This window comes from Rhinolophus hipposideros (assembly GCF_964194185.1).
Source record: "Rhinolophus hipposideros genome assembly, chromosome: 20".
Taxonomy (NCBI): Eukaryota; Metazoa; Chordata; class Mammalia; order Chiroptera; family Rhinolophidae; genus Rhinolophus; species Rhinolophus hipposideros.
This window is the reverse complement of record NC_138066.1, coordinates 36,954,531-36,978,760: the sequence shown is the minus strand read 5'-3', so window position 1 is coordinate 36,978,760 and position 24,230 is coordinate 36,954,531. Positions and strand designations below refer to the sequence as shown.

Here is a 24,230-nt window from a genome sequence, read left to right as displayed (position 1 = left end):
CCCTCTGCTCTTTATTAAAGTTTTCCTCTCTCCCTGTTCTTTGGAACCTAGTTTCTCTCCAGCTCACTGACTCGACTCCTCTCCATCCACTGTTCCATTGACCTGGAGGTGAACTTGAGCTTTGGACCTCATGCCTGGATAGTAACAGAGGCTGATGTCTAAGCTCCCTGGAGAGATTTCCCTCTGGTCATAAGATAAGCAGTATCTAAAATCCATTTCCTGCACTTCATCTCCTGGCCTGGGGTGAGCTTCCCGCAGGCAGAAGTTGTCCCTCCCCATTGCTTCTCATTGCTCCCTCTTCAAAGAGAGACAGAGAGTGAAAGTGAGCGACAGAATAAGAGAGATTGATTGAGGTTTAACATTTTCTTCAAAGATAACCAAGCAAGAGAAGGCAAAGGAGTTACTGGAGACCATGCCTATTTCTCTCTGTCTCAAAACTTGAGAAATTTGAGTCCCTGGGCCCATACCTTAAGTCACTTTACCCTCTTTACCCCTCATCCAGTCCTAAAAGATGTCAGTTAAAAAACAAAAGTTGGGGACGGCCGGATGGCTTAGTTGGTTAGAGCTCGAGCTCTGAACAACAGGGTTGCTGGATCGATTCCCACATGGGCCAGTGAGCTGCGCCCTCCACAACTAGATTGAAGGACAATGACTTGGAACTGATGGGCCCTGGAGAAACACGCTGTCCCCCAATATTCCCCGATAAAATTTATATATAAAACAAAAGGTCAAGTCCTGTTCGGGCCCATTTATTGTTTAATTTGAATAAGTAACACAGTCACATGGTTCAAAATTCAACAAGTACAAAAGGGTATACAGTGCTAAGTCCCCTCCCTCCCCTGTCCCCAACTTCCCAGTTCCCTCCCCAGAGGCACCAGAGTTACATGGTTCTCTTGAATATGCATATATAAGCAAACACAGAAGGTGCCAAAAAAATGGATACACATTTTAAGAAAGGAAAAACCTATTAAAATTGTAATACTCAATATATACCGATAACAAAAGATGAATACAAGTCACATTTGATTTCTTCAATTACAAGAGGTGCTCAAAGTGGTTACCATCAGCGTCCAGACACTTCTGATTATGGTGAACTACTGCTTGAGTGACGATGACCAAAGTGTCCACTTGTATACATTTTTTGGCCCCCCCCCATATGTGTTTATATTCTCCTCCCTTCTAAACCACAAATGGGAAGTGCATCATACACACTTCTGCACCTTGCGTTTTTCATTGGAAGATTATTCCCTATTAGTATAAGAAGAGATATAATTATAGCTGCATAGAATTGCATTGTAAGGTGGTACCAGAATTTATTTAACCAGTACTCTAGGGAAGGACCATGCAGTCATTTCCAAACTTCTGCTGTTTGTATTAACATATCCACTCCCAGCCCAAGACTTGCAGAGGGATCACTTGGTGGGAGGCTCCTCCCCAAGGGGGCCAGGCTCATTTGCATGCCTGCATGTGATTGGACAGCCCCTGGCCCAGTCGTTTGCAGGAGTCCCTGGCTCTTCCTGCTTCTCACCCTTGGTGCCCACCCAGCCTCCTCTGTTGGCTGCTGCCTACAGAGGTCACTGGTCACACACAGCCCGAGCACAAAAGGACAATTCCTCATGACCACTGCATCCACAAAACCACCTAAAATGCTAAGTTGAGCTGCTACTCTCCCTGTGACCATCCTCTGCTGAGAATGGAAGGCAGTGGTAAACAAATGGGCACAGCGAACACACCTGACCCAGGACTAGAGTGGGGGCAACTCCTACTCCCCATATATGACAGACACACAGGGGCAGACTCTTAAATTCGATGTCCCTTGCACTTTGAGTCTCCCACAGACCTAGGCCTAGGCCTAGGAGAGGAGGCTAAAGCTGAGAAATGAGGGCTAGGGGAGCATTAGGGCAGAGGAACATCCGCTCAGGGCTGGGAGGGAAATCCCAGGATACAAGAATTGGTAGGAGGAGCAGGAGGAGGCAGTAGGCAAGAGGGGGAAGAAAAGAAGGAGGAGGACTTGGATAAGAGGGAATAAGGGTCAAGAAGCCCCTTCCAGCTCATCCATGGAAGCATAACCTTCGCAGGAACACAGCCCTGGGGCCTCTAGGGCACTATCCCCATTGCAGACACCCAAGGCAGGGACTAAGAAGGTCAGGAGGGACCAGGAGAAGGCCTAAAAAGATTTGGGAGAGCCGGAAAGAAAAAAAGTGTGGGGCGGAGCTTTCTGTGGAAAGCTTAGCCACCATCACTCCAAGCTCCTGGTTGGCCATTCCTCTCCTCTCTGGAACAGGAACCCAGCAAGTCTGGTGGCAACAAAGCTGAGACTCCCCTGTGCCCCCCGCCCACAGCATCCCAGTCTCAGGATGCTCTCAGTAGAGAGGGGGATGAAAAGGAGGGAGATGGGAGAGAGAGGAACTTGGGGTCAGGGAGGAGGGGTCCTCAGGGTGTGAGAAAGGAGAAGAGGGCACCAGGCTTCCTGGCCCAGGGCCCACTGCTTCCCCTATCCAACGCCTTGATCTTGGGGCCCCGGACACATTCTCCATCCCAGGCACCGCCTACTCGTGAGAGAAGCCCCCATGAGAGAAGGCAGGGAGGTCAGGGACACAGGCAGCAGCCTGCGGGAGGCAAGCCAGGGGGTTGACCTCACAGGTCGTAGCGTCCTGGTTCCCCCGGAAGTAGATGGAGTCAGCAGAATCAGAGGAGGGGTCCTGGTCAAAGAAGTTGTAGGGTCGGAGGAAGAAGCCCACACCATTCCCCACAGTCACCGTGTTGGGGATGTCCTCTGCATGTGGGATGTGCAGGAAACCGGCTGTCACCCAGGCCACCAAGTCCTAGCAGGGGAGAAGGGAGAGGATCATGAGGCCTGGCTTTGCTAAGGACACGCCTGCCTCCCACAGTAGCCTCGTACGTAAGGATTTGTCATGCCAGCACACCTTCCCTCAGAAGGATCATAAGTCTTTACATGTTTTTCCTACTGGTCCGGAAGTCAAAGCATAGTTAATTTCATATTCATATTGGGATCAACATCTGGCTCCCTGTACCACCCTGTGCTTCTGTCTCTGACATTTTTCATCACATCTCTATCAGCCTCCCCACCCCAAGAGGAATGATAACGCCACAGGCTTCTTCAGCTCCTCTGCTCCCCACTTCCCAAGAGCCCCAAACTATAACTGAGGGAAGGAGGATGGAGGAAGGAAGATCAAAGTTTGGGAGGCAGAAAAGGCCAACATTCAGAAATTAATGCTGTAGTGGCCATGCCAGGAATGAGCTTTAGATACAATAGATGTGGTCTTCCATGGTGACTTCCAGCCCTCCTTGAGTCCTAGGGCCTGAAAAGGACTCAGTCCACAAAGCTGAGATTTGTAGGGCAGCAGGGTCTCGAGGATAGCCCCGGGGCCTCAGCCAGCATCTGCAAATGAACTCCTAGCTTGGGAAGATTCCCTCGAGAGGTAATGATCAGATCCATGAAATAACAGAAGGCAGGAGTCAGCTCCTGAGAACACCAGGCATATTTTAGGGATCCCCAAGAGAAGGTGGGGCTCATCTTTGTGCCCCCACTCCCTCCCTCGGCCCTGGCATAGTCAGCTGACCTCTCCAGCAATGGTCTCATTATTGATGAAGTCAGTGAAGTCCACAGTGGGGCTCCAAGGGTCATTCTGATTGTAGATGCTGGTGCTGCTGGGCTCCTCTTCCTTCCGCTGAGTCACAGCCAGCTGGTACCTAGGGAGGCACTGGTCAGGCCTCTATGGTCGCTAACCCCATTCTGCTGCCTGATTATGATGGAAGGGAGCTGAGCGCATAGACCTCAGCTTTCCTATCTCATTCACACAGTGACTCTGATGCCACCCTGCTGAGTCCTCCATCACTCTTCCAGGTCCTCCTGTTCACCCACCCCATGCACCCCCCATCTCACAGCACAGCCCCTCCCCCATAGGAAAGAAAAGTTCTCAGCCTTGAGCTTTAGCCCTCCACCAGGACGACTTACCTGTCCACTGCGTGTGTCTTTTGATAACCAGGAAATCCTCTGGACCTCTTACCTCACTTCACAGAGTTTGAACTGAGTTTCCAATTGCCCCTCCCAGTGCTCCCTTCTCAACTCTCATCTCCCTGACACCCCGGGGTCTCTCTGACACCCCCCACTCACCTGCCCCAGCTGACAGCTCTCTCCATGGAGCTGTTCTGGGGCAAAGGCTCCCCAGCAAAACTGAACATCTGGATGCGGTAGCCCCGCGGGTGACCCCACTTGTTGCTGTGGTTGCTGGCCAGGTATAGGTAGCGAGGGTGGGTGCTTCCCAGAGGGAAGGCGGCCTGCTCCTCTGTCTCTAGCTGCTTCCGGGTCACCTGCAGTCTCTGCATTAGGTGCTCAGGGCTCCAGGGTACCACCGTGGGGACAAAGGCCATGTCCTCAGCCCAGACCCAGTTCTCCAGGCCTGTGGGTGGGAGGGAGGGAGGGGGGTTGGAGGGAGGAAGAGTGGAATGAGGGCTGGTCATGTAGCTGCCCAGCCCCCACCTGGCTTCAGAGGCAGAGTCAAAGAGAAATCCCGAATTCAGTGTGCCCCTTACTTCCCTTTCCTGCCTCTAAAGATATCCCCAAATCTTTCAGCCAAAGCTGTTGAGCTATAAAATATTTCATCAAGGATTTCATTCATTTATTCACTCCCCATTTATTCATTCATTCGTTCGTTCACTCATACTCATTAGTGGCGAAAGAGAGCACATTTAAGATTCAAGGTTATAGGAAGAGAGGTGGAGGCCGGAAAAGGGGGCCTCCCTGGGCAAATATTCTGCCTGGCCTTAGAAGATATTACCAGCAGAGATGACATAGTAGGGCATTCTGGGCAGGTCACAATATGAGCCAAAGCAAAGAAGCCTGACTGTAACGTGGTGTGTGTGTGTGTGTGTGTGTGTGTGTGTGTGTGTGTGTGCGTGTGTGTGTTCAGGGACAGGGTGGGTTTCGGTGTCGCTAAAGCAGGACACAGAGAAACATCTGAGAGGCCGAATAGGAAGGGCACTGTAGGCTCTTCTGCAGATGGGATCCCATAGGTGATTGGGAAAGTGGGAGCAGTATGAGGGAACAGGCTGGCATGGGCTAGTAGGTACCTCTGAGCACAGAGTGGATTCTGTACCTGAAAGGAAGAAGAGAGGGAATAGCAGAGAGAGATAGCACCTACAGGAGGAGGGCAGAAGGGCCAAATGAGATGTTTGAGACACTTCAGTGGGAGAACAGAAAAAAATCTGATCAGCTCAACGTGGAAAGGAAAGTACAAAGACAGACTCCAAGACAGCTGGGCACCCAGCCAATGAGCTGAATACATTCAGATTCCAACTCTCATCTATCAAGCAAAAGGAGAAGCATGAAACTCCAAAAGTGTATACTCAATTCTCAAATCCTCCTTTCCCTCATACCCACCATAGACCCAAGACAAATAGACATAACTCTTCAGTCCCTCTTCTGGAATCCTTGCCCACGGACACGTCTTACCTCCTATATCCAGGTCCACCTTGAAGTGAGCGCTGTGGGTGTGGGCGGTGCCCAGCGTGTGCTGCCCAACCTGGTTCCCGTACCTTCGGGCAGCACCAAAGAGGAACGCTGAGCTGATGTAGCCCGTGGCATGGAATTTGACTTCTATGGCCCCACTGGGGTAGAAGACCATATCCCACACGTAGTCATAATTGAGCAAGGTGGACACAGATCTGACGACCAGCACTGTCTCTGTAAGACCCCCAAAATAGTGGGGGTGAATATCTGAGTGGTGTCGCCTCAAGGGCAAGCCCTGGTTCTGTTCAAACACACAAAAGGCATCTCGTATTGTCTTGGGGGTTTGGGACTCCAACAGGAAGTGCCAGTCCACGTAGGTTGCCAGGTAGGGACAGTCCACCCCACGGGTCAGGGGCGTGGAATACTTGCCCATGCCAAAGCTGCTATCGATATAGCGGGTCAGCATTGCTGCAGGGGAGTTTCCACCATAGATGGCTACGGCCTCTTGGAGGCTGATCTCATAAGCTAGCCGTTCTCCCTGGAAGCGGATGTCAAAGACCCTCGGGCCACTGAAAGCTCCGAGGCCAAAGGAGAAAGTCCACAATGGCGAGGCCACTTGACTCCCCTGGACACTGAAGCGGGGGCCCTGAGGATAGAACTGCAGAAGGGGAGCTGGGCCTGGGGGCACCGGGGAATTCAGGGACCAGGACGCACCTGTGCCATTGTCTGGGATCAGCACCACATTCACCAGGCCCGCTTCAAACTGGTCCTCCAGCTGGGCCAGACTCTCATAATAGCGGCCTTGGAAGAACACCTTCCGGAGGGTCCAGCGGGCAGGGTCCAGAGCCTTGTGGTCTACCAGCAGCTCCAAGCCCACAGGATGCAGGTAAAACCCAGCCCCTGAGATGTTGTAGTAGAGGCCAAACCAGGTGGCCCGGTCCCCTGATTGCAGACCTCGGGGCGCCGAGGTCATTGTTACAAGGTTCCTTCCTTGGCGTTCGTAGAAGCAGCAGTGATGGAGAAGACCAGTAGCCTGGGGCAGCTCTCTGTCGAAGATCATCTGGTCTATGTCCAGGTACTCTCGCATCAGCACGGGGCGTCGGTGATAGGGCAGGGGGCCCCCGTGACGCTCCACGGTCACATCCCGAATGTAGGAGGGGTGCGGAAGTGGCCCCACCACCAGCTCACTCACGTTGGGCTGGGCCTGTCCGCCAAAGAAGACGATGGCCAGTGCCTCCCGGGGAGGCGGAGGGCGCCCCCGGTCCAGGTGGGCCAGGGCGGCAGCCTTGGGGGGCAGCTGCAGCTCCACCGAGAAGATGCAGTTGTCTGAGGGGCGGGCCTGGGCTGCATCCACCAAGCCTGGCCCCAGCTGCTGGGTCAGAAAGCTCATCACGGCCGTCAGCTCCTCTTGGCTCAGGTCTGCAAACAGCTGGCTCTGGCCAGGGTGTGTCCAGGGCTGGGCACTGGGAGTTACGGAGGGGCAGTGGGGAGGCAAGCTGGGTTCACCCCCAGTTACTTTCCTTCCAGCTAGCAAGACACACACCAAGATAAATATAGTGATGACCGCCAGAGCGAGGAGCACCAGGGTGGTCTTCTGGTTCATTGTCCCTTGAGCAGAGGGACATAGGATTGAACCAGAGTGGAGGCGTGTAATCTCAGGCCAGCAGAAGAGGGTCTCTCTTGGCTCCTAAGTGAGGGGCTCCTGGACTCTGGTTTATGTTCCTTGTATTCAGAGGCATAGGAAACTGAGCGTGGGAAGGACCGGGAAGGCTGGGGAGGAGGAGGCGGGGCAGGCCAGAGCTGGGGGGTGGGCCTGAAGCTGGGCAGCAGAGATTTCCACAGACCTTACATGGCTTTGTCTTCCAGGTTCCAAATCAGACTCTGCTCTCTGGGTCAGGGTTGGAACTGGGGAGAGCTGGGGTAGGGGAAGGGGGAGAAATTTCAAAATAATGCATCTGACCAGCCTGAGCTTGGAAATGCACCACCATCAGGGAACTGGGTCTGCAGCTTCTCAGCCCCCTTCTCAGCCTGCTTCTTCCCCACCCAGGCCCATCTTCCCAGGGCCAAATGTTCCCTTTCCTGTAACTTGGAACTATTGTTCTCCTTCCAAGGAAACCCCCACCCCAGCCTTTCAGCTTCCCAAGCAGCATTCCTTGGCCAGGTCTTTCCCTTGTCCTCCTATCCATTGCTAATTTCCTTGGCCAGAATCCTTAATATTCTCTGGGGTATTCTAAATGCTTCAAAAGTCACATAGAAGAAATTCAAGTAAAAATCTCATAATATTTATTATAAATTGCACATGACATTATTTTTATAAAATTCAATTTATTCTTCCATTTCAATACACATAGATAAAGAAATGTCTGCTATAGTACTCACCAAATGTGAACACTAGCTATCTCTGAGTGGTAGGATTTGTGATGTTTTTGCTTGAATATTTCAATAATAATACCATTTGTATAAATTCATCATTAATAAAATAGAAAACTGGAGATACAAATTAATGAAAAGAATATATGGGGGTTTAGTGTAGGAGAAAACATTAGGAGGGTGGAAGCCAGGGGAGCAGGAAGTGGAAACAGAGAGGAAAAAGGCTCATATGTCTTATCAGCCACCCATATCCACTGTGTGCCCCACCACACCCTTGGGGTTAAAAGTCTTGGTAAGAGAAAGGGGGCAGGTCCGGGATACAGGCTGCTAGGTGGGGGATGCAGGCCACAGGGTTGACACTGCAGAGCCCAGCATCCTGGCCCTTCTCAAAGTAGACACTGCCAGGGGAGAAGATGGAGGGGTCCTCATCAAAGAAGTTATAGGGTCGGAGCAAGAAGCCAACTCTGTTCCCCAGAGTCACTGTGTTGGGGATGTCCTCAGCATGGGGGATGTGCAGGAAGCTGGCTGTAACCCAAGCCACCAGGTCCTGCAGGAAGAGGGAGGAGCTGGAGGACTTTGGAGGAGGGACCCAGAGAACCACTCCTCAGCCACAATCCCCAACCTCCAGCCTCAGCCCCACTTCTACCTCCTCCCGGCCCCAGGCCCACATGACAGGCATGGTGATCCACGTGAGAAGTTGTAGGGTGGTCAGTGTCCCAGGGCTAATCTCACCCCAAGAGGGATGACCCATGTTGGTCGTCAGAGAACTCCGTGACCCCTGAATCTGAGAAGTGGAAATGTACCATTCCCTCCACCCTATGGCCAGGGGATGGGCAGCCAAGACACCAGACACAGAGGAGCCACCCTCCTCTGCCCCTAGGGCTACCAACCTCTCCTAAGAGAGTCTCATTATTGATGAAGTCAGCAAAGGCAATACTGGGTGTCCAGATGTCATTCTGGTAATAGATGCTGCTGCTCTGTGACTCCTCCTCCTTCCTCCGGGTCACCACGAGCTGGTATCTGACCAGGAATGTCGTAAGACAGTGGAATCAGAAAATTCAAAGGCCTTTACTGCTCCAGAAGTCCTCTGGATCAGATCCTGTGCGAGACCATCTCCCATCCCATATCTACTTGGATCTGAGAGGAGGTACAGGGGTGAATGTAAGCCAAGGATAGTGAGTTGGGGTCTCCAAGAGCCGGAATGGGAAAGGGGACCAGTCATTCCCTACCACCCAGGGCCCAGGAATCTCCTCACCTCCCCCAGCTGAGGGCCCTCTCCATGTCGCTCTCCAAGGGCATGTGTATGCCGAGGGGGCTGTGGACTTGGATTCGGTACCCACGCTGGTGACCCCACGCATTAGTCCGGTTACCAGCCAGGTAAAGGTAGCGAGGAAGGGGGCTCCCCAAGGAAAAAGCAGTCAGGTCCTCCCTTCCCAGGACCTGCCGAGTCAGCTGGGGACGCTGCAGTTGGTGCTCTGGACTCCAAGGGGCTGCCACAGGTTTGAACAGCACGTCTTCAGCTACCACCCAGTTTTTCAGCCCTGCCAGGGTGAGGGGAGGGAAAGGAGTTCCACACCAGGTGAGTAGTCTCCTCATCTCTCCCGATGTCTGTGCACTGGCCTGACAAAGGGCAGCAGAACTCAGCAGAGAGCACTCCCCGCTGGGAGCTAGGAGGTCTGCATCTGAGCGCTAGCCCATCTTCTGCGAACCAGTCACAGGTGGCTATTTGCATTGAAATGAAAATTTCAGGTCCTCAGCCACACTAGCCACATTTCAAGTTCTCACTAGCCACATGGAATAGCATATTGGACAGTACAGATATAGAACATTTCCATCGCTGCAGAAAGTTATATTAGCACTGGTCTACCCAAGAGACTTTGGACCCATTGTTTACTTCTCTGATTCTCATTTTCCAAATCTCTACACTGGGCATCATAACAGCTGTTCTATGGTTGAGCTTTGTAAACGGAAAAGCACATGCAGGTGGCTGGTAACATTCTTGTAACTATGAAAGAGATATTTGTCTTGGAGAAGCTGGCTGGAAAAACAATCCCCTTCCACGGTGCCCTGCATACCCCTCCCAACTCTGAGAATTTGCTTTTTTTTTCCTCAACAAGGTGAGGACCATTTTCAGTCTTTTTCAGAAGCGAGATTTACATCTTTAAGTTGCCTGGAAACTCCCCAGAACTCTACTGCATTCGTAACCTGCACTCATTCTCCCCAGTCGGTACTTGATCAAATACTCTTTCTAGCAGGTCCTGGCTGTCAGTTCCTTTAATCGTGACCTATGTGAAGGCACCTGGCACACAGCAGCCAGTGCCTCTGCTGGTTGTCCTGTGCACAGCGGGCCTGACACAGACTCAGGCCCACAGCACCCGCCTGTGCTGCACACGCTAGGGATCCAATAAAAATTATTTGATTTTATTTCCCAAGACAAGGTTCTTTAATACCAAAAATGCTGAAGAGAAACTCCAAATCATAAAATAGTCATATTCGAAACATGTCAAATATGCCATTTCAATCATGCTATTTTCTTAGTTCTTCTCCCATCTGCCCCCATACCACACACACACACACACACACACTGTCTTTGTAAGAGAAAATGTTTCACAAGAAATAGCCTCCGTTATACTTGGGCAGTCAGTCACTTCCTGTCTCATCTTTTCCCCACCCTCCTTAATTTCCCTAACTATAAAATGTAGAGGTCCTAGTGGATCTTTAATTTTCATTCTGGGTTATCGTCCGGGATTTGATAAGGTGGTTATTTTCTGTCCTCAACAAGAACGTTAGAAGCAGCAAGTTCTCTGTGCTGAGTCCTACTCTATCACTCCTTTTTACACTTGCAGCAAGCCTACTGCATGCCGCCATGTCACTGGAGAGCCCACTGTGATGACATGTGCTGGCAGGAATGGGATGGGCCTCCCCAGGAGAGTGGGGCCATTATCCCATAGCCCCAGTTGTCTGAAATTCTGCGGAGCAACTCCCAGCTAGAACCTACCCTTCTCATGCCCCTGGACCACCTCTACTCTGAAAAGCTCTTCATACAGACTGCTGCCTACCTCTGCTCAGGCCCCCGTTTTCCCCACTTCCACTGACCGTCAGAATTAGTTAGGAAGAACTCAAGAGAACCCCAACTCCAGTCCCATTCTCCCTCGGGGCAAATTCACCACCCTATGTCACTCAAGGCTAAGGCAGCCAGGCACAGCCATGACATTTAAACTAATTTCACAATCTCAGCAAGTCAGAGGGGCTGGGTGATCGGGGCTGAGCAAGGGAACCGTTCCTTTCTACGTTTTGCCAGACACCCAGTAAACCCCGTATTCCAGGCTGACTGCACGCAGATGAATCCACTCAAATCAGTCCCCATTCTGTTGCCACAATGAATTGTGGTGCTGGAAGGCCCCCCTCTTGCCTTGTCCGGCTTGATTTGGGGGTCTCCCTTCCCTCTGACCCACCTCAACCCTCAATTCTCATCCCAAGCACTCACCTGCCACGTCCAGATCCAGCTTGAAGTGGAAGGCATGCGTGTGCACGGTCCCCAGCACTCGTTCCCCCACACGGTTCCCAAACAGGAGGCTTTCCTCTCCCCCACTCAGGAAAGCGGTGTTGACAAAGCCTGTGGCATGGACCCGCCCTTCAAGTGCCCCATTTGGGTGCAATACAAAGTCCCAAATGTAGTCATAGTTGCCTACAGATGACACAGACCTGACTACAAGGGCTGAGCCGGCCAAACCACCATAGAAATGACTCTCAAGGTGATTGTGGTGCCTTCGAAGGGGTAGTCCTTGGGCCTCCTCAAATACACACACAGCCCCCGGGAGCAGCTGAACTGTCCCTTTACCCACTAATACGTGGATGTCCAGCATTGTTGATTGATAGGGGCAGTCCACTCCCCGCACCAAACCCCGGCTGTGACGGCCAAGTCCATAGCTGCTATCCAAGTATCGGGTCATCATGGTCTTGGGTGAATCGGCACCATAGATAGATAGACACTCTTGGACACTGACTTCATAGGCCACTCGCTCGCCCTTGAACCGAATATCAAAAATCCTCATGCCACTGAACACCCCGTGGCCAAAGGTAAATGTCCAGAGGGAGGACGCCACCAGGTTCCCCTGGACACTGTACTGGGAGCCCTGGGGTGAGAACTGAAGAGGGGGAAGAGGACCTGGGGAGCTCCGGGACCGCAGGGATGAAGGCCCATTCGGCAGGGGCAGAGGCACTCTAACCACTTCCAGCCGGCCAGCCTTAAACTCCCATTCCAACTGGCCCAAGTCTGCATAGTAGCGCCCAAGGTAGAAGACCTGCTGGACAGCCCAGCGGGCAGGGTCCAGAGCCCTGTGGTCCAGCAGTAGCTCCAGCCCCACTGGGTGAAGGAAAATCCCAACACCTGAGATGTTATGGTGCAGGGCTATCCAGGTAGTACGGTCCCCCGAGCGTAAGCCACTAGGGGTGGCCTGCAGAGGAGCCAAGGTGGAGCCATTGTAGTTGAAGACTGAAGCAAGGAAGACTGGTGCTTTAGGTAGCTCCACCTCTTTCAAATGCTTCCACATCTGGGCAAATTCAGTTCCCATCATGGGGCGCCGGTGATAGGGCAGGGGGCCCCCGTGACGCTCCACGGTCACATCCCGAATGTAGGAGGGGTGCGGAAGTGGCCCCACCACCAGCTCACTCACGTTGGGCTGGGCCTGTCCGCCAAAGAAGACGATGGCCAGTGCCTCCCGGGGAGGCGGAGGGTGCCCCCGGTCCAGGTGGGCCAGGGCGGCAGCCTTGGGGGGCAGCTGCAGCTCCACCGAATAGACGCAGTTGTCTGAGGGGCGGGCCTGGGCTGCATCCACCAAGCCTGGCCCCAGCTGCTGGGTCAGAAAGCTCATCACGGCCGTCAGCTCCTCTTGGCTCAGGTCTGCAAACAGCTGGCTCTGGCCAGCGTGTGTCCAGGGCTGGGCACTGGGAGTTATGGAGGGGCAGTGGGGAGGCTGGCTGGAGCCCCCTTGGCTGGTCAGCAAGACATAGGCCAGGGCAAAGATGGTGATGAGGGACAGTGCCAGGAGCACGAGGACTACCTTGAGATTCATGGTGAGAGCTGCGAGCTGAGTCCTACCAGATGCTCCTTCAAGTTCCAGACATCAAATCAGGGCTTATATTCAGTAGGATGGATAGGAATGGAGAAAACTCCACCCTGTGGGTTGAACAGGAAATTTCTGACCTTGATTTATATAATTCTGTTCCAATTTTCTGTTCTGTGGTTTGGCCTAAGGTACTAGTTCCACGTGCACAGCATCTCCCCTGCCCCTGAGCTCCTACTGGCAGCACGGTCAGTACTCAATACTGGTTTCCATCATTTAGACCAGATTAGACGGCATGTGGAGTAACATTAAACTACCTTCCATCCAAACTGGATCTGGGGAAGCATGCAAATCTCAGATGACCAACCAAGACCTGTGTGCTGCATGCAGGCACTACAACTGTCCATTTTCCTACCTCCTGGCAGACACTACCCCCCAATATTTCCAGGATCCACTGCCCAGTTCAGCAGTAAGCAATGCGTTCTGCCAGTTGTCTAAGGCCAAGCGCTTGATCTGTAGTCTCAGGCCTCTTCTATCTGGTCGGTGAGAGAGAAGTGGTGAGCCCCTGGGCTTAGCAGTCAGATTTGTACACCAATCTCAGGTCCCTAAGCTGTGTGACCTCAGAGAAGGTACTTATCACGAGTCTGTGTCCTCATCTATGAAGAAGGGTTAAGACTACCTATAGATTCATGAAGATTAAATGAAACGTCATCATGCATAGAAAGTGTTTAACAGAGCCTGACACAGGGTAGACATTCAAAAACTGTTAGCTACTGGTACTGATCTCTGAAACAGAACAGGGCCGATGTTCCTCCACTGTTCAAGGCCTTAAGTCTCCTTTGGCAGAGACGATGAGAGGATCATTGGATAGCAGAAGGTGACTTTACAAGGTGGGAGTTGAGGAAACTTTATTTCAGAGGGAGCTAGGGTCCTACATATCTCCAAGTCATTTGAAAACCAAAACCAGGAGTCCCCGGGCATCTCAAGAAATTTAAGACATTATTCATAGGGGAGAATTAGTATAGGGTAAAGCAAACGACAGGGTAGAGTGCTCCTTGAACCCAGTGATTCCTCACACGGAACTAGAGCAGCCTCTACTGGCAGTTCATGGGTATCACTGGGAGAGAGGGAGGGAAAGAAGGAGGGAAGGATGGAAGGAAGGAGAAAATGAAAGAAGGAAGGAGGAAAGGACAGTAGGAAGGAAGTAAAGAAGGAAGGAAGGAAGGAAGGACCTGGGATCTTGGTGAGAGTAGGAACAGAAGGCAGCTTAGGTTTGGAAAGAGCTAACATTTACATAATTCAGACTAAACACAAATGAAGGACCCACCCTTCCCTCTTGGTAGGCAGAAGCCTCAGTCTTTCCATTATACCAGAGAAAAGAGGGTGCTCAATTGGTACAGACACTCAATAGTGTGGCTGGAGGTGCATGTGGAGGTGGGTATCCCAATGTGCACACATTGAGTATGGGTATGTCCCTAGCCACCAGAGCATTGCACCAGGGTCTGCGGCTTTAGAAAGAGGTCCAAGTATCTGCGTCTTTAATAATTTCTTGACATGGTAAAAGAATTTTACATTACAACCATGGGTGGTAGGCTGAGGAGGAGGCGCCGTGGAAAGGAACAACCCAACAAACAAAAAGGGAAATTGAGAAACGCCTGGTGGGAGAAGGGAAGTGTTTTATCCGGAACCGAACTGGAAGGTAGGTACGGGCATTGCCCAACTAAAACGCAATTGGTTTGTTACTGAGGACTATTCATGGGAAGACAGCATCCTGACTCCTTCTCTATAGCACATTGGGAGTAAAAATGATGCATCCAGGTAGAAATATGACTGGGGGTTGGAAGACCGAGACAGGGGAAGAATAAGTCAGAAATAGACATGAAGAGTCACTGGCAGGCTGACTGCAGATATCAACTCCCCAGTAGTGGTAGAATAAAAAAGTGGGGGCTATCTCTGGCAGATTTGAGAGATAGGAGGCCACTCTTCTATGCTTTTGACTTGCCCAGCAGATCTCCACATACACACACCGTGTGCGTACACATACACGCAGTATGTATACACAGTACTGTGTGTACATGCACGTACACAGCGTGTGCATGTGGAGATCTGCTGGGAAAGTGACTGCTTTCCCTGGAAGCACAATACTATAAATAAGAGAAATATTTTTCCCAAAGGGAAAGCCCAGCAAGAGCAGCAGCATCTGGCCCTCACGGCTGTAGACATCCCCACCCCAATTTACAATTGGCCTGAGAAGAGGCAACCAGGATTCAGACGACTGGCCTTTGCAATGACGCCTAAAAGGACCCGACTCACAGAGAAAGGAGCTTCCCCAATCCCTCTGCTTCTCACCTCTTGGTTTTCCTCCAAGTCACCAGTCTCTGGGCATCAAGAGGCTGTATTATCAGGAGACAATGGGCCCCGTGAATGACAACTGAGACAACTGTCACCTTCTCAATGGTGTATGTGTGTGATAGCTCGTGGAAGGGTGGGAGGATGGTAGGTAACAAAGTAGGAAGGCAGATGTGTGCATGGCTGTGTGTGTCTATCATGCACATATGTGTATGTGAAAATTCTAGTTATGAAACATGGGAAGGAACTAGGGCCTTAGCTGAGGTCTAAGGTGTTTCTTGTCATGATCAGGTTCAAGGTGGGAAACCCGAAGTCATCATCCCAACAACTGTAGCAGGAAGGATCCAAAGTCCCACAGTGGCAAGAGATACTAATGTAAGGAAGAGAGGAGCTGGTTCCCCCGACCCTAAAAAAACATCTAGCACTTTCCCTCAGCTTCTAACCAACTAAAAATCAAAAGAAAGAAAACACAAAGCCTAAGACATGGTGGGGGCAGGGGGAAGGTGGGAGGAAACATTTAAGGATTCTTGTGCCAACATCCTGCGCACACAAACCTGGAGTGCTCCAGAAATTAGGTCAGGTGGGGTATGGGGCATTAGGGAAGAAAATAGAAGAGTTCCTGAGGCCTGAAAAAAGAGGTAAACACGTCACAGAACTACATGAGAGTTTCATTAGACTCTAACTAAAAACAGAGAGGTGTGATTACTATTTCCAGCCAGTTTCCCCATCACGATAGTCATGTAACAAACCAAGGCAATGTCGGTCTTGAGCCAGACTCACAGAGTCCCCTGGCTCTGGCCCTGGCCTCAGTACAGTGTCTCTGCATTGCTGCTCCGGGGCCGTTTGATCTTCTCGATATTTTTCAGGATCATGTCATGTAGAGTGACCTGGAAGAAGAAAGATCAGGGAATCACACATCTGTTCTACACTTACCTTAAAAAAATAAAAGCAAGACCCCTCCCCACCAAATCCCCAAGCAATCATTCACATAATTCCAATCTCACTCATTTGAACCTGAATTCAGGGTGACTGACTGACTGCCCTACCTCTCTCATACCCCAAAACTGGGTATACCTGGGCCTAACAATAACTAACATTTATTAAGCACTTAACATACCAAGAGTTGCACTGGTTATCTCACTCATTTTTAAAAACCATGTTTGTGCAGTAGATACTCTAATGTAAGTTCCATTTCAGACATGAAGAAACTGAAGTCTGAGGTTTAACAACTTGCCCAAGGTCACACATTACAGGTAGAGTTGATTCTAAGCCTAAGTCTGTCTAATTCTAACAACTGCATTTTCATCCCTATACTATATTGCACTCCTTCCCACCCAGGTAGAAAGAAGGGCGATACCCAGCTAGACAGCCTCATGACTTCACAGTTCTCAACACTCGACTGATGAACAGAATTTGTTCTAATTATTTTACCTTCGTCCCCAGACAGTGGCAAGAAATTTATCACCCAAACTAAGAGAGGCCAGGGCAACTGAGGCAGGGGCCAAAGTTACTTACATATTGATTCCTTAGTTCTGATATGATGAGGCGAAGGCTGATATATTCCTTCTCATCAATCTCTGTCACTGTGCGGCGATAGTCCTCCTGAAAGAAGAAGCAGAGAAAGGCCAGGTCCCAAGGCCTGACTGTCCACAGACAGCTCTTCCCCAGTAATGGTCACTCCTCCCTATCGTACCACTTCCACCCTCAGGCCACAAAACCCTTACTTACCACATGGGGATATTTAGCTATTTTAGAAACCAATTTGGCTCTTGTAATATAATATCTGGAAGGAGAGAGAAGAGGAAGCTGGAGACCCTGGACAGTGCTTACCACCTCACCAGCCCCAAATCCTGGGCCAACCCCAAGCAGCCCTACCTAGAAATCTGGTCCAGGTATGATGCAGCTTCACTCTCAACAGTCCTTAATTCTGCAACTGTCTCCTCCTGGAAAAAAACACACAAAAAAACAACAACACAAAGTTAGTCAAAAGTCACTTCTGCGTCACTCCACAGCAGACCAAAGAGAAAGGGAAAACAGATTAAGCAGGGGAGATGAAAGCATCTCCTAAAGCTTCCTCTCCAGGGCCCAATACAAGCACATTACCTGAATGGACACCCCAAAGTTGTTCCCATCTTCTATCCTAGGAATCAGGAGCTGTACCCACATTTTGACCTGCAGGGTGAGGAGACCACAATACATGAGGATGTGGCTTTTTCTACTAACGCCATTAAGTATACAATTAATTCATGCTGCTGGGATCAGATGCCAGGAGCTCAGGAGCCAAGATACTTAGTCTGCCAGCACCCATATCACCAACATGCCTCCAACCCCACCATCCATCATTTTTCATAGTTCAAGCCAGGCTGTTTGAAGTCAGCCCATAGGTCACTAGCCTCTGCCTCACCGTGTTGCATTTCTCAATCAGCAGCCGGATCTCAGGTTTCACTTTCTCAATAATGTCGACCAGCTGCTGGTTGCTTTTTAGCATCCCATTGGGCATCACAAACACCTTGGTTCCTGGCAGGGACATGAAGAAGGCCAAATGATTGGGGTGGGGGGCAGGACATAGCACCCCCCGGCCTTTCTTTCTCCCCAGGCCCATGAGATGCCATGACCTCTGCCTTTTATCTGTCACAACCCTATCTACAAACCATGACACCACCAACAGAATCAAACAGAGAAAACGTATGGATTAACAAATGAATGTCTCAAGTATGCTCAAAGTCTGAAGAATAAGAACATTAAAATATGCTCTAAAGATTTAATGTACCAACTATTATTGAAAAGGAAAAAATGACACAAACTGGGACTTCTGTGAAAAATCTGCAATGTGTAGCCACCCTCAACCTCTCTCCTTTGGCCGTTCAAAGTCAAACCCTCCGTTTACTGGAAAATTAGATTGAGAGTGCTAAATCATGACCATGTTTGGAAGACTTGGGAATGGTATCTCTGGGAAATAAAATCAGATCCTGCTTCCAGGCTAGGAGAACACCAGCTCCATCCTGCTTCTCAAAGCTGCAAGCCAGGGCGTGGGTGGGGTGAGGCAGGATGGCTCTTACCTTGGAAGGCCTCTTCACACTCATCCAACCTTCGCTTCTTGTAAGTGGGCTAAGGATGCAAAGAGACAGGAATTAGCCTGCTCTCAACACTTACATCCCTATCACAAGTTACTCTTCAAGCAAGTTTAATCCTTTCTTTGACCCCACAGTTATCTTATTAATTTATGTACAACTTACTAAGCATCCACAAGGCTTTAACAAAAGGTTCTTGCCACAAAGCAACTTACGTTCTCACTGGTAAAACCAACCTTTCAAGAAATATTACCATATTAAGAAATTAGAGGAGATGGGTGGATACTATAAACAATAGGAAAAAAGACCTAGTCAATGTAGGGTAAATAAAATTAAGGGAATATGTACAAATCTGCCGGTTCCACAATGAAACATAATAATCAACAAACATGTATTTAGCCCTTGCTATGTACTAGGAACAATGCTAGGTGCTGGGGATACAAAGATGATTAAGTCAGTTTCTGCTTTTCAGAATTGCAAGTCCTACCAGTGAGACAAAAATGCAGACAAAGAACAATACAGTGTCATCGGTGTTATAGAATGTGGACATATAACTGATAAGGACTGGGCACTAAAGATGCACAGTAAAGATACGGACTACAGTTATACACCAAGAAAAACTACTGATCCCTTAAGACTCAAGACTTCGAAACAGATACGAAAAGTCTTGCTTAGAGCCATGAGGACAGACCAGATAACCTGAGGGAACCGGTAGCTATCAGTCCTACTTGAAACTCACGCTAACACAGAGTAGCATTAGCAAATTCACCCATGCTATAAACGAAAATCAGGGTCTAAAGAGGGTGTATTGGAGTCATCATGTCTGTGAGAGTCCTCATTCCCAGATCCAAATCCCACTGCCTCCTTTGTACACGTTCAAACTGACCAAGAAATAGAGCACAGAAAATGTATTGCTTCAGAACACAAAGATAAATATAGGACACTTACACCGTCCAGTCCATCATGGCTATTGGTGAGAAGAATGGGGTCAGGGACGGGGAGATTCATATCTGAGTGGATCTGAGTTAGGTCGTGGATGTTTAGGATTTGTTCCTAAAAGAGAGCCCACCCCCCAAAAAAAAAACCATTAGTCTTTTCAAGATGAACAAAGAACATGAAGGGCAAGAAGTGAGAGAGCTTTACAGTACAAAGCAAACAGAATCAACACATGATTTGTCCCATTTGACAGAAGGACCAGGGCCCAAAAAATTGGGGAATCTGCAGAAAAGAAAAAGGTCTCTCACCTTCAAAAAACTATCAAGTTCTAACAACTTCTTTGGGAAAAAATTTGCCACCAAGTCTTCTGCCTAAAGATGAGGGAAAATACATTAATAATTGTGGGATGGTCTCTCTCTAGTCATCTCTCCTTTGGGAAACTCCCAATTATTAACCAACACACATTCTTCTATTTATTTCACTCACCTCACTTGTGATCCGCTCCCTGAAAGAATCAACCTAAAATTAACAAAGAGCAATTCAGTAACGGAAAGTCAGTACCTGGCAACAGAGGTATGGGCTGGGTAGGGAAACCCAAATCTAGCTGTCTTTCCCTCACCTTGTTATTGTAATGAGAAGCTGCGAGGCCCCCAGATTGCAAATACTTTATTTTTTTCAGGACCCATTTCTCCATCTCAGGAGAGGGAAGCAGGGCTTGAGGTCAACACCTGCCGGTCTTCCCTCCCTCCCTCCCTCCCTGTGTCTGAGGCTGTCTGAGTCTGAGAGCAGACAAAAGACAAGTAGATAGGGGAGGTGTGAACTCATAAACGTGCCAACCCCCACCCAGACCTAGCCTATGACATGAGGTAGGACTGACGCCAATGGCAGGGGCAGCGGCAGCTTCCGGAGGCGGGGATGTTGCGGGCTGGGGAACATCCAGCTGTCACTAGCATAAAGCACTGAGTCGACCACGTGTCCGCGGAAGTCTCCCCGGGGCTTTCCATCAATCACCAAACGAGGTACTGAGGGCCACCCTATATTATCCTCTCCCCCGAAGCCATCTCGGGAGTGGGGGGCTGGGCTGAGCCTAGCGGAAGCTCAGAGCTGGTGTCCCCAGAGAGACAAAGACACCACGGGGTGTGGGGAGCCGGTCAGATTGCTCGGGGATCGAAGCAAGGGGTACGGAGGCCCAGACCGGTGCCGCTACCTTGAGCTTCACTTCCTGATCCACCTTCAGCAGCGAGGCCATGGCCGGGCCGGGCCGTGTCCGCTCCGCTGGAGACCAGAGGCGCTGTGGGCTCCGGGGAGGGGGTCAGAGAGACGGGAGGAATCTCGGCTGCTCTTGGGACGCGTCCGCCCTCGCTGGCTCACTCACTGTTCGCTCGTTCCCCCCCCCCTCTGCCGTCTGCCCGCCCGCCTGGGGCCAGCTGCCTGCTGCCTGCTCCCTCTTGCTCGCCCTCCCGGCTTTCGCCGCTCACGACGGAAGTTACGTCACAGCCAATAGCCGGGACTCCGGGGAGGATGCGCACGTGCTCTGCGCAGCCGCGCTGAAGTTCGGTGCTGGACTCTCCCGCCCGGCTTACATCTCCCGGGATCTTGTGCCTGGTAAGGGGGAAGTAAGAGGAAGGGTGGTGGAGACTGATTTACTGAGAATTGAGTCTCAGAGAGACTCGGGAACTGTTGGACTCTCTGTTAGCCCGGCATTCGTCTTCACCGAAGAGACCTTAGCCGCTGCCTCTTCGAGGGCAGGACCGACGACGCCGTCGCGCCCCAGTGACGTCAGACCCAGGAAGCCGGTGGTCCCGGCGCTGGCTTCGCGGGGTCTATCCTGTGATTCCTGCTGCCGCCTCCCGTTAGCCTTAGCTCTAGTGTTAGGCTAGGCTAGAGCCAAACAGAAGACAAGTTGTGTTGTCCCAGGCTTCCCCACCTTCCTCCGCCACTTATACACTTTCAGACCTCTGAAATCAACTGCCTCATGGGCAAATTGACGCCCAGAGTCCTGTAGGTTACACAGTGATTCCAGTAAATCCTGGACCAGATACCCTGATCTGACTTCTAGGACAGTCCTGTATCCATTTTCCTAGAGGAAGGCAGAAACTCGGTCTCTTCACTCACCCATTCATTCGGTCTGTCTCTTAACATTGATTACTTCGCTCAATAAAATGGGCCAGGACACTGGTAGGCTCTGGGACAATACTGCCTTAGAGCCTGGAAATTTAACGTGCGTCACTTACGTAAGTTAAAATCTTCTAGTAACCACACTAAAAAGTAAACAAGTGAAATTAATTTTAATCATGTTTAATCCAAGCTATCCAAATATCATTTCAACATATAATCAATATAAAAATATTAATGAGATAACGTACATTCTTTTTTTCATACTGAGTCTTTCGAAATCTGGTATGAATTTTACACTTCATTGCGCATCTCAATTCAGAAGTGCCACATTTGCAGTACCGAATAGCCATGTGTGACTAGTGGCTCCTGTATTGAACAGCACAGCTCTGGGAAATCAAAGGTAAACAGGACTCAAGTTCTCCGGTCTCATGGGGCTTAATACTGGGAAAGGACACCAGAAAGTAAACTGACGACATAATTACAAAATTTGATAAGCGTTAGGAAACAAATGACTGATGTAGAAAATATACCAGGGGTCTATTTTAGATAGAATGGCCAACGAAGGCCTCTCAGATGAAGTGACAGTTATGCTGAGGCCTAAAAGATATAAAGGGGTTAGCGTGGAAACCCTGAGTGGATGAGCCTTCAGGGGTATACGTGCAGCACAGGCAAATACTTGAAAAGGGTCCTATTGAAGAAATTGAAAAACTAGTGAACTTGGGATAGTAAGGCGAGTAGGGTGGGGAGGGTTGTTGGGAAACAATTTGGATTAAGTGCAAAGGCAGGTCAGGCATGTGATTTACATTTTGGGGTCACCATTGCTGCTGAACATTTATCCTGGCCAGGCCTCTGTGCTAAGAGCAAGAGAAATGGTGGGAATACATAGATAAATGAAGTGCAACTGACTATGTCCTTTGGAATCCGAGAGACATGGCTTCAAATCCCATCTCAGCTGTTTACTAGTAAATTGTGATATCTTGGTAAAATTACTGAAATGCTGAGTGTCAATTCCCTCATCTGTCAAGTGGAATTTCAATCATTAGTAAATAATGTGTAATTCTTTAAGGTTGTCGTATTGGAAATCATACATATATAAAAGAACTAGTGCAGTACCAGGACGCAAGGCAGGTACTAGATACATAGTAGCCATTATCAGATAAGCTACCTGTTAATGCTTAGCATGAAGAGGTTACCCCTTAAACTATATAATTATCACCCCTGATTTCAGACTCAAAAGTCCTTTTCCAGTTATTCAAGGCTACATACAACATAGCCCATATTACCTATGTTGCTTATTAATATCTAATGTTTTCCCCTTTTTCCTCTTCTTTCTATAACACTTGTCCCTAGTAATTTTTAAATTCTGATCTGGAACTTCAGGAATGCTTTCCCAAATTAACTTCACCCTGTTTTAAGTATGGCATTATCCTGCATTTCTTTCAGAATTAATAACTTCAACTTGAAAATTTACTGTTTGTGCTTGTTGAAATATGGCTTTGTTCTCAAATAATTGTGTTTTGTCTTCTTCAAGTAAGTTGTAATAAGACACACATTCCTTCTCTATTTCCCTACCTCCTCCCTTATCCAAATGTTTTATATAATACTCTACTCGCTTATTTATTCAGTGAACAATTGCTGAAGGCACCGCTATATCTAACAAATTCTGTTCATTTCTGGGTACTTATGAATCAAACGTGATCACTGATAACTGGTCTCACTTTAAATTCATGTCCACAAACCTCAAATGGGTGCACAACACTACCTGAGATCCTACTACGTGCCTCTGACAGGTTTACTCTTCCACACTCTGAATCTGTCATAACTTCTTATCTCCCTAAACCTCCAATAGCCCTCCTCTCCCACCTCCAATTTATGGTCTTGACTTATTCTTCACTGAGAAAACAGAAGCAAATGAGAACTTCATTTCACCACCAAATCTGCCATCCTGCAAATACTTTCTGCCTTTCCTCCTCTCGTTGAAGGAAACATCCCATTCCCATCAAAAAACAACTTTTCATTTTGTGCGTTGGAACACATCCCCTTTCACTTTCTCAAGATCTGTGCTTCAGTGATTATTCATTTTTCCTGTATTACATTTATCTCTGTCTACTGGACCAAACATGATAAATATCTCCCATCTTGAGAAAAACCCTCCCTTGAACACAGATTCCTCTCGCTATCACTCTGTTTCTGTGCTCTTCTTTATGGCAAGACTTCTTGAATGATACTGTTGTCTCATTCTACTTCCTTATCTCCTATTTACTCCACTCCAATCAGGCATTCCCATTCCATGTTATCACTGAGATAATTCTTGTTAGGTTACCAATGACTTCCATGTTGACAGCACCAGTGGTCACTTCTCCATCTTTCTTGAATCTCTCAGTACTCAACACCAGTATGCTGGTGGTCCTAAATTTATTTCTCCGTTCCTGACCTCTAACAGCTCCAGTTGTCTACTTGACATCTCGACTTGGATAGCCAATGGACATCTCAAACTTAATATGGCCATAACAGAATTCTCAGTTCTCCCACACACCTCTTACTTTCCTGCTCTTTCCCATTTCAGTAACTGACACGACTGTCCACCTAGTTACTCAAACATCTAATTATCAACCTTGATTCCTCTCTTTTCCTCATCTCCCCACATTCTACCGTTAGTAGGTCCTGTGAGCTTTACCTGTATAATGAATCCTGTATGAGTATGCTTTTCTCCATCTCCTCACTTGTTATCCTACTCAAAGCCATTGTCATCCTTTGCTAACACTGTTACAATGGACAATCGAGTCTCCATTTTCACTCTTGCCACCACCCCCACTGATACGTTCTATTCTCTGCTCACACCCAGAT

The 24,230-nt window shown here is 49.3% G+C and overlaps 4 protein-coding genes across 6 annotated transcripts in view; 1 reads left to right on the top strand and 3 right to left on the bottom strand.

Moving 5' to 3' along the window:
- Positions 1 to 734: 734 nt before the first annotated feature.
- Positions 735 to 7,204, bottom strand: AOC3 (amine oxidase copper containing 3). The gene is made up of 4 exons (XM_081028735.1): positions 5,477 to 7,204; positions 4,139 to 4,424; positions 3,585 to 3,714; positions 735 to 2,825 (listed from the first exon to the last, which is right to left on the bottom strand). The coding sequence occupies exons 1-4, from the start codon at positions 7,074 to 7,076 to the stop codon at positions 2,550 to 2,552; spliced, it is 2,292 nt and encodes a 763-aa protein (XP_080884861.1). The 5' UTR covers positions 7,077 to 7,204; the 3' UTR covers positions 735 to 2,549.
- Positions 7,205 to 7,735: 531 nt separating this feature from the next.
- On the bottom strand, positions 7,736 to 13,183 carry AOC2 (amine oxidase copper containing 2). 2 transcript variants are annotated; one of them, XM_081027292.1, is made up of 4 exons: positions 11,331 to 13,183; positions 9,099 to 9,384; positions 8,734 to 8,863; positions 7,736 to 8,390 (listed from the first exon to the last, which is right to left on the bottom strand). In XM_081027292.1, the coding sequence occupies exons 1-4, from the start codon at positions 12,916 to 12,918 to the stop codon at positions 8,124 to 8,126; spliced, it is 2,271 nt and encodes a 756-aa protein (XP_080883418.1). In that variant the 5' UTR covers positions 12,919 to 13,183; the 3' UTR covers positions 7,736 to 8,123. The 2 variants fall into 2 exon arrangements, with proteins under 2 accessions (XP_080883418.1, XP_080883419.1); XM_081027293.1 differs by lacking the exons at positions 7,736 to 8,390; positions 8,734 to 8,863 and adding an exon at positions 8,941 to 8,980 and having other exon boundaries at positions 11,331 to 13,023.
- Positions 13,184 to 14,568: 1,385 nt separating this feature from the next.
- On the bottom strand, positions 14,569 to 20,851 carry PSME3 (proteasome activator subunit 3; the record flags this gene model as incomplete). 2 transcript variants are annotated; one of them, XM_081027298.1, is made up of 11 exons in its annotated part: positions 14,569 to 16,145; positions 16,774 to 16,860; positions 16,987 to 17,041; positions 17,134 to 17,201; positions 17,362 to 17,430; positions 17,663 to 17,775; positions 18,318 to 18,366; positions 19,278 to 19,382; positions 19,574 to 19,636; positions 19,752 to 19,784; positions 20,473 to 20,851. In XM_081027298.1, the coding sequence occupies 11 exons, from the start codon at positions 20,512 to 20,514 to the stop codon at positions 16,065 to 16,067; spliced, it is 765 nt and encodes a 254-aa protein (XP_080883424.1). In that variant the 3' UTR covers positions 14,569 to 16,064. The 2 variants fall into 2 exon arrangements, with proteins under 2 accessions (XP_080883424.1, XP_080883425.1); XM_081027299.1 differs by lacking the exon at positions 20,473 to 20,851 and adding an exon at positions 19,885 to 19,959.
- Positions 20,513 to 24,230, top strand: part of BECN1 (beclin 1) — a gene marked incomplete at its 5' end in the record, with an annotated part of 18,521 nt that continues 14,803 nt past the window's right edge. Inside the window, one exon of the mRNA XM_081027294.1 lies at positions 20,513 to 20,870. Coding sequence (XP_080883420.1) covers positions 20,513 to 20,870 — 358 coding nt within the window. The remainder of the gene's footprint in view (positions 20,871 to 24,230) is intronic.